General features: G+C 31.8%; 1 protein-coding gene and 2 non-coding genes across 3 annotated transcripts; 1 reads left to right on the plus strand and 2 right to left on the minus strand.

Moving 5' to 3' along the window:
• The first annotated feature begins 3,957 nt into the window (after window positions 1–3,957).
• On the plus strand, window positions 3,958–14,116 carry LOC124363910 (apolipoprotein D-like). The gene is made up of 6 exons (XM_046819179.1): window positions 3,958–4,251; window positions 7,783–7,903; window positions 8,799–8,938; window positions 9,710–9,798; window positions 12,330–12,428; window positions 12,985–14,116. Exons 2-6 carry the CDS (start codon window positions 7,790–7,792, stop codon window positions 13,173–13,175), a joined length of 633 nt encoding a protein of 210 aa, XP_046675135.1. The 5' UTR covers window positions 3,958–4,251; window positions 7,783–7,789; the 3' UTR covers window positions 13,176–14,116.
• On the minus strand, window positions 10,776–10,867 carry Trnay-gua. Its single transcript is given in 2 exon segments — window positions 10,776–10,811; window positions 10,831–10,867. It is a non-coding gene; the product is annotated as a tRNA-Tyr (tRNA).
• Window positions 14,117–14,877: 761 nt separating the features above from the next.
• Window positions 14,878–14,969, minus strand: Trnay-gua. The gene is given in 2 exon segments: window positions 14,878–14,913; window positions 14,933–14,969. It is a non-coding gene; the product is annotated as a tRNA-Tyr (tRNA).
• Between the last annotated feature and the right edge of the window lie 5,677 nt (window positions 14,970–20,646).

Genomic DNA, 20,646 nt, shown 5'->3' on the forward strand with positions numbered 1-20,646 from the left:
TGTAAACGTGGTTTAACTTGAAGATTGTTCTTATGAGGTCTAACTTAAGGTCGTGTCACTCGTCGATGTATTTAGTTTTATACCCATCAATTGTTTCACTACAGCCAGCACTAAGTTGCTATTTTGGTGAAATCAGTTCAAATTCTTGAATAACTCAAAGGCGTATTTACCTGTTGTTCCAAACTCAAAAATCTGTATTAAAATTTTAAAATAAAAGTGAATATAAATACAGAACATTTGAAATCTTCTTAAATATCTCGTTGGATTTACTGATATAAATAGAAGTATATTTCAGTTCCACATACATATATTAGACACAGGATAGATGAAGAAATTTGTGAACATTGTTTACTAATATCTTTCATAGTTCTTTGGATATTACAAACAAACTCAAACAAAGGCCGTGGAACCATATGTAATGCTCTATTAGCTGAGAGCTAATTTGAATTGTATTTGTTTGCACAATAGCACTGAGATGTTTCTGAAATACATAGATCTAGTTGTTCTTGAAGTGTGTATAGAAATCTCTTCTATTAAGAAATCAAATGTCAGCCGCACTATGCTTGAGAGTATAAGAAATGTTAAAAATATCAAACGATAATTTTTTTCCCCAGATCATATTGTTTCTTAACTTGACACACCTAAAATCGATCGTCAGCTATATAAATAATAGTTATATCACTGTCACACAACTTGATGAAAGGGTTGAAAATTGTCACTGTTCACCAAACAGTCTGCTTGTTTACGTTTGGTGTCTGACGGTTGGCTGTAAGTGTGACAAGCAGTAAAAGTATGATCTGAGAAACATTTTCGTTGTTTTTTAAACCAATTCAATACATACCCATTTACACCTCCAGGAAAACTAAAGCTTCTGAAGATCGATTTCTGTCTTAAAGGAAATTCATCGATTCCAACTAAAGTCAGATTGTGGGCTTATACAGTGCAAACTCTCATCTCATGGACCTCATAGGTTTTAACAATATAGACTATTAAAATTTCAGCAAATACTAAAACGAACAACACTGAATTATGCAAAAATATTCATGTTCACTATTAATTATGATAACTAGTTGAAATGATTACTTGGCAGTATACCTGCATAGTGAGTGAGTCACATGACTGAGCATGAAAATGTATTTAAATGGATACATGCTAAGTAAAGGGTTAATCATCGTTGTTCACTGAGAAATGACTGTATTCAGCTCAGCTTGACTAGCAACTATTAAGATCATAGAAACTACTCAGTGAAACGCTTTATAATTTGCATACCATTATTAATATACGTAATCTCGAAGTTACTCAATAAGAAATGTTTGGGAGCGATCTCACGATTCAACCACCATAGGAAAATTTATGGATTCTTTTTAAATCTGCAATTACTGAAATCTCAGAAATCGCTGAACTAAATACCGTGAAATTTCGCAAAGAATTCATGTTGTTACTATAAAACAGGTTTGGCAATTTCAGGTCTCTGACCCACTGGCCTTCAAAGTTCGATTATCCAGAAGTGGTTCCGGACATAACGGTATCATCCAATGGCCATCATTAACTCAGAAATTTTTGAAATATCGTAAGAAAAGGGATTTCCTACAATTCCGACATTATAACATAGAAATCATTGTAGGTGACACGTATGTATTATCACATAGAAGTCCAAAATGAGCAATTATGTAGGTAAACAACAGATTTCTAAATAAAATTAAGATTGGAAACCCCAAATACAATGTAAATAAACGTAAATGTAAATAAATTCAGCGGAATATTTAATGACCTGATAGAACGTAACGAATATCTTAACAACCAATGCAACAAAATAATTTCTTCTTGTATGCTAGTATCTTACTGAAAAATGTAATTTATTTAATCAATTTGTTTATTTGAAATTTTCTTCTAATTATCATTATGGCTACGTATAATACATGTGTAAAATTTTAGGATTATTTCCACCATAAATTTTGACTCTTGTATCCCAATATTAATTCAGTTCTTCCTATGCACCCAGTTTAAAGCATCTATCGCGTATCTATAAAGAGTTATCGCACAGTCGGTCAGATACAAACACGGCTAATGGACCTGATTGGGTCATCAATAATTGCACTCAAAGCCAGTGATTATTTCTTCTATATTACTATTTGTCAATATTGTAATTCTAGATAGCTTCATAAAATCACATTTTAAATTTAACGAACCACGTTACTATATTGTGTTGCACATATGCAGCATACAAAAGAGCTTTTAATTTTCACTTTTTGTATATTTTTTAAAAAGTAAATGATATTTTTCATGGCTGTAAAACATACTTTTTAATAAAACTTTTTTATGTAATTTTGACTTTATTTACTCAACAATACTATACCGGGTGTCCCAAAAGTCCCACCCCTCCCGTTCTAACTTTCGAACGGAATTAAACAAAACCAATATCCGTTGGGGGGTAGTTTTATAATGACAAATGATGATTTTTCCACTACATGAGAACTTAGCCTCTCAACCCAAAATGGGGGGTTGGGGGGTCAAGTCAAAAATTTTAAATGCAAACCCCCATCAATGCCACAGACTAGAGGTCTCTATCTCAATCCAGTACGAAACAACGGCTTGTTACAGTTTTATTGAAAAGTTACGCTAAAATACACTATTTTTCTTAACTCATCTGTTCAGACTTATTCTTTTTTCAGCTCAAAGTAAATGCTCAAAATGGCTCCCATTTACTTCTTGGCAAAAATAATTGAATTGAGTGATTTGAATTGTATTTTTTATTAATTTTGACAAGTCGTTGTTTTGTATTTGAATTAAGACTTTATTTTGGCCAAGAAGTAAATGGGGGCCATTTTTGAGCATTTACTTTGAGCTTAAAAAAGGTTGAGGTAGGATTTCAACGGTAATTTTAATTATTTTAAGTTTAATTTAACACTACTTAGTATTAAGAATAAGTCTGAACAGATGAGTTAAGAAAAATAGTGTTTTTTTTTTTTGCGTAACTTTTCAATAAAACTTTGACAGGCCGTTGTTTCGTACTGGATTGAGATAGAGACCTCTAGTCTGTGGCATTGGTCTTCTTTTATAAAGACCTTTAAATTGAAGTGTCATTTGATGTGGATTTGCATTTAAAACTTTTGACTTGACCCCCTACCACCCATTTTTTGGGTTGAGGGGCTAAGGTCTCATGTAGCGCAAAAATCATCATTTGTCGTTATAATGACTACATTTATATATAACTACCCCCCAAAGGATATTGGTTTGTTTAATTCCGTTCGAAAGTTAGAAGGGTGGGGGGGGGTGGGACTTTTGGGACACCCGGTATATTTATTGACTTTATATACTTCTTATTACTCTGTAATAAGTTTAATTAACTGATTATTCAAATCAAAAACAAAAAAAAAAACGACAGAAGATAATTATTCCCTAAAACACTTTGTTACAATTTGAATGAAGATAACGCCTAATAAATTATTGGTTCTTGTACAACTCTCTTTATTTCCTTGAATAGTAGTGATACAAATAATCGCTAAAATATTACAATTTGACCTATTTATAATGTTTATGTGCAGCCTACATTGAAGAAGTTGGAAAAAAATACATCAAAAGGTTACGTAGGTTTTAATTTAAACTGTTTATCAAAACTTCTGGGTAAGAAAGTATATTTCTCAAACCTATCACCAATATTACTACTGAAGAGTGATCCAGATCCGCCAGGGGACACCCACCATGATGTGTTGTGAGAATGTTTCGCTGAGTAAGGAAAGCATATTTATTAAACCCATCACCAATATTTCTACTGAAGAGTGATCCAGATCCGCCAGGTGACACCCACCATGATGTATTGTGAGAGAATGTTCCGCTGAGTAAGGAAAGCATATTTTTCAAGCCCATCACCAATATTTCTACTGAAGAGTGATCCAGATCCACCAGGGGACACCCACCACTAGTTGTGAGAGAAAACGTTCTGCTGAGTAAGGAAAGCATATTTATTAAACCCATCACCAATATTTCTACTGAAGAGTGATCCAGATCCGCCAGGGGACACCCACCATGATGTGTTGTGAGAGAATGTTCCGCTGAGTAAGGAAAGCATATTTATTAAACCCATCACCAATATTTCTACTGAAGAGTGATCCAGATCCACCAGGGGACACCCACCATGATGTGTTGTGAGAGAATGTTCCGCTGACCTACAAACCGCCGTTACTCGCCTCAGACCGCCTGCCGCGCCACCGCGTACCTCTGCCCTCTGAGAACTCTCTGTCTCTACTACTGGTAAGTTGCTTATGTTTATCACTTGGAATGACAGCTAATAGCATTCGTATGGATCAAGATATACTAAATATTCATTATAATATTTTTCTACTTCACGTAACCAGACGCTTTTTATCTCAATAATTGCAATATACACGTCACGTTTGGGTTTATAGGGTCGAAGTCATCTGGTATACTTTATTAAAAATTACACAATTGAAATTAACACACCTAAGCCATTGTCACTATTCATTTTGTATGGAAAATTAAATGGACTGTATACGAAAACCACTGAACAGCTAAATTGCAGTTCGTTGTTTCATACTCAACACAACATACCGTTAATTTTCGGTAGCGACCGTGTACACAACTCTAGCTACATTATACAATAATACAATATAATATACAAGTATTTAGGCATTAACTCTTTAAATTACTTTCTTCTTATTAAAAAATTGATTTATCATTAGTTACAACTGTATTTACGGGTGTTCTACCTACGCTCGATGCATTTCAATCATTTTAAGTAAACGGTTTTCAGGCGAAATGATCCAAACCTATTTGTAAGTTTTTATTGACCTCCCCGAGACTCGATCCCGTGAAATTGGCTGATTTCCATTTTATTAAATTTATATGTATTTATGAAATTTTCTTTAGATACCGTTAATGCCAATTTAAAATATTTGGAATTTTTATCGCCCCAAAATGATGCTTATACTTCATAAATATAAAAACTATAATTATTATCTACAGCTAGTTTTGAATATCACAAATATTTTAATATTTTTTAGTATTAACCATACTGTCACAAATTTTGTTCTTACAATTTGTAAAAATAATTTCTGGTGAGTTTTAATGTTCAGTACTCACTCAAATACAACTTTAGATCTTTCTCTCACAAACTGTTAGAAAATGACATAGTTTAAAAGTAAACTACAAGTTTTAAAGTAATTTGAAATGGATATCACATAGGGTAAATTTACTTAAACATTTTTACTTACAATTAAAATACCTTTATTTTTTGAAGTAAGGAAATTTTAGGTATTATGTTATGTGGAATGTCATTTTGAAGTAACTTGCAGATTAATAAATTCGTTAGTCTATTTCTAAAACATACGCAACGACTGTCTAAAACCCAACTTTTTTATGTTATGGTCCATCATTTTTAAGCTGTGTACTATGTGACACAGGTATACATTTGAAACTTTTCAGAAATGTCTAGAGAATATGCTGATCAGTGTCCCGTTGATCCCTGAGAAGACATCCAGACACCTGTAACACTGAAGATCAATGGGGTTAACACAGTCTGTTGTCCAACGAGCACGGGAACTCCAGTTTTGGCACACCCTGTGTATAAAATGTAACGGAAATATTTTAAACGGCGCTCTACATATTCTAGTTTGAACTTTTCACAAGATCCGTTATACAGTATTAGGTATAAACTAACCTACATAATAACCTGACCTAATCTACATAAATACCCAAGTTGGAAATTTCCCAGAAGAGGCATTAATTCCAACATTAATGTTTGCCTTATATCACCTCACCCTAACATTAACTTATCTCTAGATTACTCTGGAATATTTCATTTTAAAGGTAGGAAAAATTAGACTGATATTTTTTGTGTCGTATATTTTTATTAATCCCCTTAAGAAGTAAAGGTTGTTTGGTGGATTTAGGTTTGGTCTTATGTCTTGTTTCTGAGTATTTTTATTCAATAGTGTGTATTAGATTTTGGCAGTGAAGAACGTTTCTTATTGGAATATACAAGTAATTATGTTATGAAACTTTCTTGAACAATAATATAAATAACTGTAAAATTATAGTTTTGTTTATGTTATTAGTATTATTACCATTATGTTTATTATAATGGTAATATGTTGGTATTTCTTTACTATGGGTAAATAGTTACTTATTTTTACAGATAATACAACTCTTTTGTAACCTCATTTGGTATTTATGTACACTTTTCTACAACTTTGTTACAATTAAATCATGTGGAGTTTAAATTTCCTCTTTAATATTCCAAATAGATAGGGATCTTTATGGCCACATGGATGGCTTGCGATTAACTTTTGGTACAGGGATTCATATAGGATACTTGATTATATAAAATCAAAATGTAGGAAAATTTTTAAAATAATTGTCTTATAAACTGATCTAAAAATATAAATTAATAAAAATCATTAGTAACAATTTAAAAGTAATTATAAGTTGTAACCTAATCTATGAAATTGATCGCAGTGCTGTAGAAGTTTTTACTGCTAAACAAGTCGTTAGTTCCAACGAACTTGGCCTTGATTGGAATGACGGAACTGGGCCGATGAAAGTTTTTGTCACTTTCTCTAGAGGAGATGGTAAGAATGATGGGTGTCCGCTCGCATATCCGATGTCCCTTGTTCGTCCTGTTGTAGCCTCAGGTCACTGACACTTCCAGCAGCTAGAAGAAACAGGAACGAAGTTATCGCTCCAACCATAACTACCCCATTTGGTTTACAAGATACGTTTTATGGTTGTGAGGAATGTCTACCCAGAATTGTTTTGAAATGCTTAGTAACACTTTAAAGAAACTACGGCTAAGTAACTATTATTAAATAATGTTTTCAGGGCGTTCCGTAACGGATAACCAATATTTTTTTTAAAAATGGTGTAAGGGCATCACAACAAGAAAAATCAAATGCCTTGATTATCTTCAAAAATGTTTTATCTGTTTCTTCAAAAATGTTTTATCTGTTTCTTCAAATGTTTTCGTAATTTTTATTTTTTAAACAGCTTAAACTACAGCATCGAAGATTTTAAAACACACTGTAAATACTCTTGAGCATAAATTTAGAAATAACAACTCTTTATCGGTAACAGTTTTATAATAGTGTAAGTTTTCAATTTTAAACAGAAAATTTAATAAAACTTGAGGTTTTTATTATCACACATTAAATTGATAAATGGGTGCAACACAATTACAGAATCCATAACAGTTTGTCAAATATGTATTCAAATTTACTCTGTTGAATATTTATATTTCATTTAATGGCTGTTCTGGCATCCATCTTAATTCTAGTCCCATAAGAACAATACAATATAAAATCACAAACACTCTTACGATATTATTTTACGTACGTAACGTTATGAGAAATGTCTCATTTTAAAGATATAAAATCAATACGCATCCAAACGCTGTTTTAGATGTTTCTATATTTTAATTAGTAGTCTCTTAAAAAACGCATTTTTTACACTAAAATATATATATACTTTAAAAGAAAAATTTAAAAGCATTTGGATGCATATTATTTGCATTTTTAAAATGATAGCCTACATCAACCAGGATTGTACGCCAAAAAACATCCGCGTAAAGTTGTGTAAGGTCTCACATTGGTCTTGTAAGGTGAAATTCAAGTTCGTTTCACAAAATCTGATTCTTGAAGTAAATTTTAAAAAGAAACTCAAACCATTTTACTCTGTAAAACTCAGAAAACTACTCAATACAGTTGCTCAACAGTTGCTATTTGTTGTTACATTGTGGTTAATGACACTACCTGATTCCTGTTGTCCCAGTCACATCATGCTGGTGCTAATCGCGGTCTTGTCGGGCACGATACACTTGGCTGCCGCCCAGGTGCCGTTCCTTGGACCCTGTCCACAGGTCACGACTGTAAAGGACTTCAACTTCACACGGGTAAGCGTATAATCAGAGGTTACATCTCAGAAACATTCATGTCTCAATACTAAGTTTGTGCCAACATGTCTTGTTTACAAAGTGAGTTTACTTACTCTAACAATATCGTGCTGGTATGTATTTATTACATAATTTGTAATACTTACACTTTGAGATACTTAATTCATTATATCAAGGTGCCATATTGAATTAATTCTTGTGAATAACTGTGGTCAATGCATTTTAAACAATGAATTAAAAAAAAAACATATTTTTCTGCTGAACATTTTGGAAGAAAATGTGTGTTCATAATGTAGGCAATACCAAACTTAACATTAGTAATGACAAAACATTACAGATGGCTATCAAACAAACATCTCAGACTCTAGCGCGGAGAACTCTACTCAGCTGACCAGACTATGTTTGTCCGATTATACATGTTCATGTTGCGTTGTATCTGGGCAAGTGGTTCGAGGCGGAGAGACACTTCTCGCTGATGGAGTTCGCCGGCAAGTGTGTGGTCGCAAACATCTCAGACTCTAGCGCGGAGAACTCTACTCAGCTGACCAGACTATGTTTGACCGATTATATATGTTCCTGTTGTGTAGTACCTGGGCAAGTGGTTCGAGGCGGAGAGATACTTCTCGCTGATGGAGTTCGCCGGCAAGTGTGTGGTCGCAAACATCTCAGACTCTAGCGCGGAGAACTCTACTCAGCTGACCAGACTATGTTTGACCGATTATATATGTTCCTGTTGTGTAGTACCTGGGCAAGTGGTTCGAGGCGGAGAGATACTTCTCGCTGATGGAGTTCGCCGGCAAGTGTGTGGTCGCAAACATCTCAGACTCTAGCGCGGAGAACTCTACTCAGCTGACCAGACTATGTTTGACCGATTATATATGTTCCTGTTGTGTAGTACCTGGGCAAGTGGTTCGAGGCGGAGAGATACTTCTCGCTGATGGAGTTCGCCGGCAAGTGTGTGGTCGCAAACATCTCAGACTCTAGCGCGGAGAACTCCACTCAGTTGACAGTGGTCACGGACCAGACGAGCTGGCTGTAAGTTATGTTTAAAAAATACATGATACATACAACATACAATGATCTCTTTCATTCCTGGTACACTTTCGGTATACATTTTCACAGTTATCAACATATATAACAAGCATATTTGGTTGTAAATTATTTATTTAGTTGTATCACGGAAATCTAAAAATATCGACTGATTCATGTTGAGTTTGTTCCGAGGAACGACGCGTTTGGGTCACTGTAAATAAGTATTAATTCAGCCCGCCGGTGTAACGTTGTTCTTTATCTATTACTGTACACTACTGAAAACATATTCAAATGTTTACGGTAATGTTATTACGATTACATCACCTAGAAGAAAGGATTTAATACGGAGCTGTCAACTATACGTATGGAATTGAGGTTTATTAATTAATATATTTGACGGTTTATTCGTTAAACACTGTTAAAACTAATATTTTTTACTTTTAAGTCGTTATTATATATATATATATATATATATATATATATATATATATATATATATGCTCTATAATAAACGTATAAATTAATTATTTACAAAAAGCTATTTGCGGTAGCAGTATGAATTATTTATGTAATATTATTTGTTTTGATACTTAAATCATTTGGTAACACTTAAAATTTTGGTTCAATATTGTTTGGATATTCTTTATCGACCACGATGGAGAAAATAAAGTTTAATTCGTCTAGACGAAAGTTAGCATACATGGTCGTTTCAACTAATTTGAAGTGAACTTGTCTCAAATAAATATGATGACTATTTGTTTTCTGTTTTGACAGAACTGAAATACACTCATCGATGAGGGGACAACTGCGGCCTGTAGACCAGAGGAGTGACGTCTCCAAAATGTACATGCGATATCTTCCAAGTAAGTGTCTTACAAATGAATTATCTTCTAATCGGCAAATAAAAAAATTTTAAATTTTAAAATAAATACATTAAAATTTATGTCATTAATATTTCAAAGTCTTAAGAGAAAATATATATTGGCATAAAAATAATAGGAAACTCATTATGTCATAGAGTAGCTTGTACTCGTAACTAAACTCATACTAAAATAATACTTTCAAAATTTTTATATCTCTAAGATACTAAGAAATTTGCTGAAAATTTTCAGTTCAAAATGGTATACAAAAAATATATGGTATCTTTCAAGTTATGCACGCTATCTAGAAAAAAACTACAGGAACAGTGGATATACACATATAACAGAGAAGTATTAAACATGTTATATTGGGTACAGTCTGGCAAAAAAACCCAAAAAATAAATTTAAATGTGGTCACTACTTGAAGATTGAAATAAATTACATCAACTCCAAACAAAATATTTAGCATGAGATTGCTATCTACAAAGCACCGCACTAAGTTTATGCCACATACCCCTCATGTAGATTGAGATCTATCTCTTTTATGTCAAAACTACAGCTCTAATTTCCTAACTTTTGAACACATATGTATTTGGAGACCTTTCATTCATCAAGGCCATCCATTGAAGAAAATTCCAGTTGGCGAAGCCCAGCGTTAAAACATTCTAATTATTACTTTGACAATGATGTTATGACATTGAAGCACATCATCGCACTGTTGTTTTATATTCCTGCCGACAGATATGTATACTTATTCAGACACTAAATACTGCTGAAATTTTTTTTTTTAAATTATGTATTGTATCCAATTTTATATTTTAAATACGTAAGGCCATCGATTTTAATTATATTTAACTAATTTATTCTTTTAAAAATAAATAAATAAAAAGCCGTTCCTGAAACAGTAAAAAGATTTTTATTAAGATAATACACTTTTTATATTGAACTAAATTCCTTCATTCACGTTTCAAAAAGTAATTCCTTCGAGCCGGATTTGAACCAGCGACCTATGGATATCAGCTTAAGTTTTCACTCTACAGTCCACCGCTCTACCAACTGAGCTATCGAAGGAGCTGAATGAGTATGAGTCATAGCTTACATACATGCTGATGCTGCGAACATTATATTATATTATATTTACAGTCACATCTTAAATAATATATACCAAATGTGAGCGAAAGTTAATGTTAATCATTTTTGTGGATAAGTAACGCTGATAACTGTTAGTAAATTTCACACATTAAATTATTGTTCTCTATTTAGTAAGCGTAATCTATAAATTTTATTCTTTATTGATGTAAGATAGTAATAATAAAATGTATATTATACCAGCAAAGAATCTGTTAATTTCTATTAATTTATAGCCTGGCTAGTATTATTTTTTAACTTAACACTAATTATGTCCACAAATTATTTCCATCAAAATCAGTTTTCAAGCTCTACTTGTTTTTAGTTGAGCAAAGCAAAGACAGTATTGTATATGAGTACAGAGAAGAAATAAATCATGTTAAATTTGACAGTTTCTTTTTAGGCAAAAATAATAGGAAAATTGACTTTCACCACCAATTATTACTACGTTTTGCCTTAAATTTGATGTCCAAACTATTTAAACGTTGGTTCATTAAAATTTAGATTCCTTTTTAATTTTTTTAATAATTTAAAAAGAAACAATGTAGTAAATAAGTTACATTTGTTCCATTAATAGTTGTATGTAATATACTTTTCTATATTTTATACTTTATTATTAATATCATATTTTATATTATTACACAACAAAATACTTAACTCTAAACTTACTCTTAGAATCCTGTGCAATAAGCATAGCAAAATATTATAATAAACTGAAACAGCTGGCTTTCGTTTTATTATCCTTTATTGAACATAATACTGGTAGAAAAAATATAAGGTATGGAAGAAAATCGTACGATGTTGCAAAACTTATCTTTTTTGTGTATTTCTGTGTGTGTTGGGGGGGGAGGTTTCCATCCGTGGTCATTTATTGTGAGAAACTTCCTTATTAGTCTAAATTTCATTAAATTAGGCACACGTGTAAGTAGTTCATACATCACATTATTTTTATAAAGCTTTTGTATCCAATCATTTTTCCTTAAATGAGCCTAAAAGTAGTCAAATATTTGTAAATAAGGACCATAAAATCTATGTGTTACATCTAAAAATTACAGCTCAAAGCATAAAATTCAAAGTTACGTAAAAATGCAATGTAAAGTAAATTACAGAATACAGTAATTACATTCTTTTTACTCCAAAATGAACACCTTCATTTTACCTAAATATTTCATTCATTTTTTTATTCACTGTAATTGTTTAGAGATTTTTAAGAAACTTGTTATGAACCTGACAAGATGATGGACCGTGAAGCTGGCAGAGGCTATTCACTACTTGACATAGTGTTACACTTTCATCGTAACAGTGTGGGAATCAGGAATTGTTACTTGTTCAACGTTACAGGCCTCTTCTTCCTGCGAGGATATGAAAGGGTTTAATGTTAGTCTACATAACATGTATGTTACAGTGGATCTGACTGTAAACCACTGGGTTCTGGATACAGACTACGACAACTACGCAGTGGTGTTCTCCTGCGTGGATATCATCGGTTCTGTTCTCAGTACAAGTAAGTTAACTTTTCTTTCGTCTTCTCTGTTTCTAGAAATTTCGAAATTGGTAATATGTACAGATTAAAAAAATACTAATATTTTGTTAAAACCATATGTATTTTTTTTAGTTTTTACAGTTTTTGTATTATTGTTAATGATGAACTAGCATTTGGACTTCTTTATAATCTATATTACACTTCATTCCAAAATAGTATCTTTATTCTGTTTTGAATTAAATTGTGTTGTAATAATTCACCCACTTTAAATCTTCAAAAAGTCTATTTTCAACTTTTCAATTATAAAATGTATTGTTCGAATGCCTTCACTCCTCGATAGGCAGAATTCATCCGCACCAGATATTACACGTATCCAAAACTGAAGGCGCACATGTTTGATGGAAATTGATAATTCTTCTAAAAAATTCCCTTAAACATTTTCCAACACTACTGACAGTTTTACGATTAGCAGGCATTAATTCAAGAATACTTAATTGAACGGACGGTTTAGTGCGCCATCAGTGTTGGCAGAAATATATTCAAGAGTAAAACGCTCCAAAACCATGTTTTGTTGAAGGAAACGCATGGATCTTGACGAGGGCCCGAAATCCAACGCTGGAGGTGATGGAGAAGGCGTACTCCGTCATAGACAAGAACAACATAAGCAGGGCGTACTTTATCAGGGTCGATCACTCGGACCGTAGTTGTCCGGAGTACGGCGGCACGGACGAGCAGCAGACTCCCGCACCAGCCACTTCGGCGGCGTGATCTCGGGAAGTTCAATATCTTCCTTCAGTTTCATACATAATTTATTATTTGTGGCATGCTCAAGACGGAACGAATATTTGTATCAACATTCTGTAATAAAGTAAGAAAATGCAGCAGTTTATTTTAAAACGCAGTTCTGCGTGAGAATTATAAATAATAAAATGATAAAATTATAAATTACTTCCCTGATAGCTGGATCAATGTGCACTGAAATTATAGAAATCCATTTTAGAAGGGCTAAATATACAGTTTATTCATTTGTAAAGAATGTTCATAACTTTTTATAATTTTATTTTATATACAGCAATTAGTTTATCGATTATAAAATATCCCCAGATGTTCATTTCTATTCCAAGTTCTAGTGTTCGTGTTAAGGAATATTTCAAGACAAAGTATTAGTGTAAGGAACATATAATTTGTGTTAGTGCAGCATATTAATTGTACTCTAGTTAATTACTCTAGTTGTAGCAATTACTGTAGCAAACGTGAATGTGCAAAAGAAAAATTATTTAATTATAATTGACAAAGTGTTTTGTATCATCTACTCTCATAGCTTGATTGGTTACTTGTAATATTTGGTTACTTGATTGGTTATTTCCGAGTTTTTTAAACATATTGATATTTTCAACATTTGTATGAGGATACATGTGTAGTAGATCTGAAGGAATATAGCAGTTTGTAGTAGCTTAACTGTCCGTTTAACAAACTTTTGTACATAAATATTATTTATTTAGCGTAGTAAAACGTTTATTTATTTTATTATTTAGTATTTATTGTGTATTATTGCTCTATGTGAGATATTTATTTTCAGTCAAATAGATTATAAGTTTTAGGTTTTATATTAATAGTTGTTTTTAGTGTATAAGTTTAAATTATATACAAGTAAAGCTGTTAAATATGCAATACTTCTTTGTTCAATTAATAAAATCTGTTTCGTAAAATTCTGATTTTTGCCCTTTGGAATTAATTTAACTTATTAAAATACTATGGATATTAAAACATTTAAGGTAATTATAATAATGTTTACTTATTCATTTAGTGTTTACTCATTCATTTCTCAGTGTTTGGAAGTTGTCACTGACATATGTAACCTAAACCGTCCCAAGTATGTGCGTAAAGAAAGATATATTTTTTTTGTTTTCCGTATCAAATTCGGCAAATAATATGGAGCGAAGTTTTACGTTCAATACAAGTTTAACTACCATTATCGTAATCTAATCTTTTACTATTCATACTCCCGTGAAAATGGTCTAAATATTTTGAATAAATGAAAAATGTGAAAGTATAAGTATACATTTTGTAAAAACTCGGTTTAAAGCAACATTGCAGGATAAAGCAGTTTAAACTGGAAGTAATAGAAAGAATAGAAAGCATTCTTAGAACCCTTTTTTATAATAAATACGTTATCCAAAATAATACAACTTTGTTTTAGTACACCCCAAATAAAATTCTACTCGATTATAGAAATTAATTTCTGAAGCTGTATTCTTTTGAATAAATTTTTGTCAAGACCTCTGTATATTAACGACGATAACCAGTTTCATGAATACCACCAGTGAACTCGCCATATATCATGCCAAATTAAAAATAGCTAATCGTTTCAACATTGAACAAAATGTTGTTTTAGGTAAATTAACGTTTTAATATAGTACAGAAGATGTTTTTGCATTAAATAAAAGTAAAGTTAACTTTAAAAAATATTTCCTTCGAGCCGGATTTGAACCAGCGACCTATGGATTTCAGCTTTTACTCTCACTCTACAGTCCACCGCTCTACCAACTGAGCTATCGAAGGAGCTGGGTTTAAGTGAGTCATTGTTCATATGTATTCCTAGATAGTTTAATAAATTTAACAGTAATGTATGAACTCACCATATTATATTACATTGTCAAAGTAAATTGAGACAGATGAAATCTCAACAACTTTGTCTCTCTGAGAAATTTTCTCGAGATCTTCAATCAAAAACTATTGTCCTCTATTATTTGGCACTTGGTGCTTCTTCCAAATGGCCCTTAAGCGTTTGAGTCATATAAGGTCATACAATATAATTTAAAAAAAGCTTCCAATTCATTTTCGGATTTCACAAATGTTTCCTAAGATCTTATTTACAATAAGAGAGGCTGATCTTATGTCCTAAATTACTTGGTTCAGTTTCAAAAAAGTGTATGTTTGTGGCTTTCATAATAATTATTTTTAAATCTGATGTTATACTCGTATTTTTGGTATGTGTATGTAAAGTCAGGTGAGTGCAATTTAATATATATATATATATATATATATATATATATATATATATATATATATATAAAACACGTAAACAATAGAATTAGGTAATGAAATACCAACAAAATGGAAATATATGTCACAATGTGATGTAAATAATAAAATGTCACAAACTGAATCGAAATCTTTTAACTACGAACAACTAAAAATTAAGTCATCTAATTTAAATGATGAGCAGCAAGCGAAATGTACAAAAATCTCACTTCATTGTAAACCTTTCAAGTTGTGCTCCAAAAAAGGTAAAGGGTCTTACTTTTTGTCCGAGCCCTCAATTTAATCAAATTAATTTATTGAATGATGCTTTAGAATTTGCTAGAGATGTAAGAAATAAAATACTTTTTTTTCAGTAAACAGCAAGAAACATTAAACCCTGATATTATTCTATTTTTGAAAAAATTCAAAACAAAATTAAGTTGGGAACCTCCTCCTCTACCTCCGGATCACCCTGTTGAACAGTTTATCAACACCTATTTCTGTTTAATTTATCCAACCCTGATGTTATGCTCGTATTTTTGGTATGTGTTTGTAAAGTCAGGTGAGTGCAATTTAATATATATATAGAACACGTAAACATAGAATTAGGTAATGAAATACCAACAAAATGGAAATATATGTCACAATGTGATGTAAATAATAAAATGTCACAAACTGAATCGAAATCTTTTTTAACTACGAACAACTACAAATTAAAGTCATCTAATTTAAATGATGAGCAGCAAGCGAATGTACAAAAATCTCACTTCATTGTAAACCTTTCAAGTTGTGCTCCAAAAAAGGTAAAGGGTCTTACTTTTTGTCCGAGCCCTCAATTTAATCAAATTAATTTATTGAATGATGCTTTAGAATTTGCTAGAGATGTAAGAATAAAATACTTTTTCAGTAAACAGCAAGAAACATTAAACCCTGATATTATTCTATTTTTGAAAAAAAATTCAAAACAAAATTAAGTTGGGAACCTCCTCCTCTACCTCCGGATCACCCTGTTGAACAGTTTATCAACCTATTTCTGTTTAATTTATCCAACCCTGATGTTATGCTCGTATTTTTGGTATGTGTTTGTAAAGTCAGGTGAGTGCAATTTAATATATATAGAACACGTAAACATAGAATTAGGTTAATGAAATACCAACAAAATGGAAATATATGTCATAATGTGATTTAAATAATAAAATGTCACAAACTGAATCGAAATATTTTAACTACGAACAACTGCAAATTAAGTCATCTAATCTCAACGATGAGCAGCAAGCGAATCTACAAAAATCTCACTTAATTGTAAACCTTTCAAGTTGTGCTCCAAAAAAAGGCAAAGGGTCTTACTTTTTGTCCGAGCCCTCAATTTAATCAAATAATTTATTGAATGATGCTTTAGCATTTGCTAGAGATGTAAGAATAAAATACTTCTTCAGTAAACAGCAAGAAACATTAAACTCTGATATTATTCCATTTTTGAAAAAATTCAAATCAAAATCAAGTTGGGAACCTCCTCCTCTACCTCCGGATCACCCTGTTGAACAGTTTATCAACCTATTTCTGTTTAATTTATCCAACCCTGAGTTTAAAAAGTCATTAAATACAAAGTAACACCTCAGTCCACAACAATTTAAAGCAATAAAGTCATTAAAAAATAATACAGACATCATCATTGTACCTGCCGATAAAGGGAACAAAATTGTTATTCAAAATTTAGAAGATTATATCAAAGAAGCAAAAAAGCAGTTGTCAGACCATGATACATATCAAACCTTAGATGAAGACCCAACCGTTAAATTTAATGATAAAATCAAAGAATATTTGGAGGAAAATGGTTCAGAAAAAGATATATCTCCAAACAACATAGCATTGCTTTCACCAAAAAAAAACCTCGCACCCCCATTTTTTATACACTCCCCCAAATTCATAAGAGTATCCAAAAATTCCCCTGGGAGACGCATTGTATCCAGTTACTGGTCACCGACTGAAAAAATATAGTCTTTTTGTTGATGATCAGTTGTAACAAATTCATTGCATTTCATTGATCAACTTTCCTCTATCAACCAACCTGATGACTCTATTTTAGTAACAGTGGATGTCAATTTCCTATACACTAACATTCCACATGAAGATGGAGTAAAAGCAGCAGAATATTTTTTAAATTCACGACCAAACAATACTAAACCTACAACACAATTTATTATTACGTCAATCAGAATGATACTTACTATGAACAATTATAAATTCAATAATCAAAATTATCTACAAACTTCTGGTACTGCAATGGGAACTAGAATGGCCCCATCTTACGCAAGTCTATTTATAGGTTTATTTGAAAAAGAATTTTTAGATACACAACGCTTAATACCTTTGAAATGGCTACGTTATATAGATGATATTTTGTTCATCTGGGATCATGGAGTCGATTTATTAACACAATTTCTTAATTATCACAAGAATTCTCTTCTTTAAAATTTTCTTGGATATATTCAAAATCTAAATTTACGTTTCTAGATTTAAATGTTTTTATTGAATCTGGATTTCTCCAAACTAAATTACACATAAAAGAGACTAACACTATGAATTACCTACATTTCTCCAGCTGTCACCCAAGGTACGTCAAAAAATCCATTCCAAAAAGTTTGTCAGTAACAGCAGAGAAACTATGCAGCAGCCAATCTGATTTCTTAAACTACAGTGAAAAATTGGGTTTAAAACCTTCTAAGATTTGGATTACCCCGAAAAAATTGTCAAAAATCAAATTAATAAACCATAATGTTAAAAAATTCATATGATTATTCAAAAGAACCTAAATTTATTACTCGATTCTTCGCTGGTCTACACAAAATTAATTCTATTATAAAAATTGGATTTAATTTACTTCAAAGTTCCCCTGACACTTCAAATTTTAGTTCAAAAGCACCAAGAGTAATTTTTAGAAGACCTCCAAATTTTAAAAACAAGCTTGTTAACACACTAGTTCTAAAATCTATCAACTATAAAAGAAATGGATGCGATCCATGTAAAAAACCACGATGTGGAACATGTAAAATTATGAGTTCTTCAAGAGAATTCAATAGTAGTAATACTGGAATGACCTATCCTATAATTGGCAACATTGACTGTAATTCAAAAAATCTATTATACTAAATTAATTCTAAATTTTGCTCCAAACAATATGTTGGCCAAACATCGAACCATTTAAGAATTCGTATGACAGGGCATAAGTTTGACATATTCCATAAAGATGAAGATAAACCATTGGCAAGACATTGTCTAGAACATGAACAAGACAAAATTGAGGAGTATTTTAAATTAAAAGGAATACAACAACTACCACCATGCTCTGATGAAAACTACAACAGATTAAAATTAAAGAAAAAATCCATTTGGTCTAAATTTAAGATAACGTTTTAAATAATTTTAATAGATTCAAAATTTGTCATAAATTACAAGTTGTATTCCATCCTTTATAAAAATCAACTGTTCCAACAAGATTAAATTAAGATTAAAAACGTGAAAAATGTCACGTCAGCTGGACTTTATCAAATGTTATGCACTGTGTTTACATTTATTTTTTCTTAATTCTTGTTTACGTGTTATAGTTTTGCACTAATTTTTATTTCAAACTTCCTGAAGACGGGGGTTTTAAATCCCCCGAAATATAGAAGTAAAAAATGGTTCTTTTGTTTTCTGCTATTCAACACAATGATTAGTATATATATATATATATATATATATATATTTCTAATGTGTACAGGCTGGGAACAGTTGAAATATGTAACTCTCTGAAAAATAGCCTTAAAAAATGTCTGGCTCTCGGAAATACTTTTCATTCTTTTGTTGGCATGTTTGAATTCTATTTAAGTATATTTACAACAAAAAATATAAGGCCAAATTGTTTAACTTAACAATGCTATCCATCTCAAGTACAGCAATGTGTATGTTTGCTGATAGCAGTTGTAAATCTGCAAACACAAACACATTTCCTTCACACCGTGTAATGTCATACACGTACGCTAGAAAGAGAAGGAGCCCCAAAATAGTAGCCTACCTTGTGAAAACTCCACATTTAGTCAATATCTTATTTGATCTGATGGTCGTGATTTAGACCATTTTAATTTAGACGTCTTATTCAACCACAGTAGATGATCGATGATCGATTGCTCATAAATGTACTAACTCAGGCAAGGACAATTTCTTAAGCACAAAGTTCTCTGAATAAGAAATTTGCAGTAACACAGTCAAATGCCTTGCTAAAGTCTGCAAATGCTGCTATTCAATTTCAGCATCAACTTTTTCAATGCAATCATTGATGAAATCAAAGAGAGTCAATTTTCTTTGGGTTTTTCTGAACCCATACTGGCATTTTCCAGGTATACCACAAGTTGGTCACAGAATGTCTTTTCTAACAATTTGGGAAAATAGGCAATATTGAGATTGGGCGATAGTTGCACACCTCCACATCATATCCTTTTTCGAAGTTAGGCCTAACTATTGGCACATTGCATCCCTTAGGAAAAAATGCTACTTTGATTCGATTTCATTAGGCTTATTGCTAGCTTCACCAATCTTTCTACTATACCAGTTGGCCTTTGAAGTTCTGATTAATTTCCTGTGTTTAGATAGGGCAGTTTTATATTTTTTCTTCTCGTCATTTGTGTCTTCGTATCATATTAATTATACATGTATTCGGTAAACTTTTTGAGTGACTGAACACTATTTATCTGCACATGTTATCTGCCATCCCAATAATTCTGATGAAATAAAAATTTGTTTTGAAAAAATGGTCTGCAAATGATGCAATTTTAAGTTAGACTATGATGTTCTTTATTTTCTTTAATCCACAGATCTTACTCAATTTATTTGATTCGTTATCTTACTATCTTATCTTCGTGATGGATGCCATTTGTGTTTAAATTTCTACATGCAATGAGTGAAAACCGGTTTGAGTCCTATGTCTGCAAACGCACTAGATTATATAACAGAGCCGCTGCTGTACTGGGCTTGATGCTGGTTTTACTTTAATCCTATTAACTATAGGGATGATATTTTATTTAAAATGCCCAGTACCCCGATAACCTAAGTATCATCCTTATCTCTCCTGAGGCTCGTATAAATGAACTCCAACAAATGCTGCTTCAATATATCATTGTAGCAGTTTAGTAGAATGTTAAGTGCGCGAAACGGGAGGTTTTTAATCTTAGTTTAAGTG

Source organism: Homalodisca vitripennis, chromosome 5 (assembly GCF_021130785.1).
Source record: "Homalodisca vitripennis isolate AUS2020 chromosome 5, UT_GWSS_2.1, whole genome shotgun sequence".
In the NCBI taxonomy this organism is placed as follows: Eukaryota; Metazoa; Arthropoda; class Insecta; order Hemiptera; family Cicadellidae; genus Homalodisca; species Homalodisca vitripennis.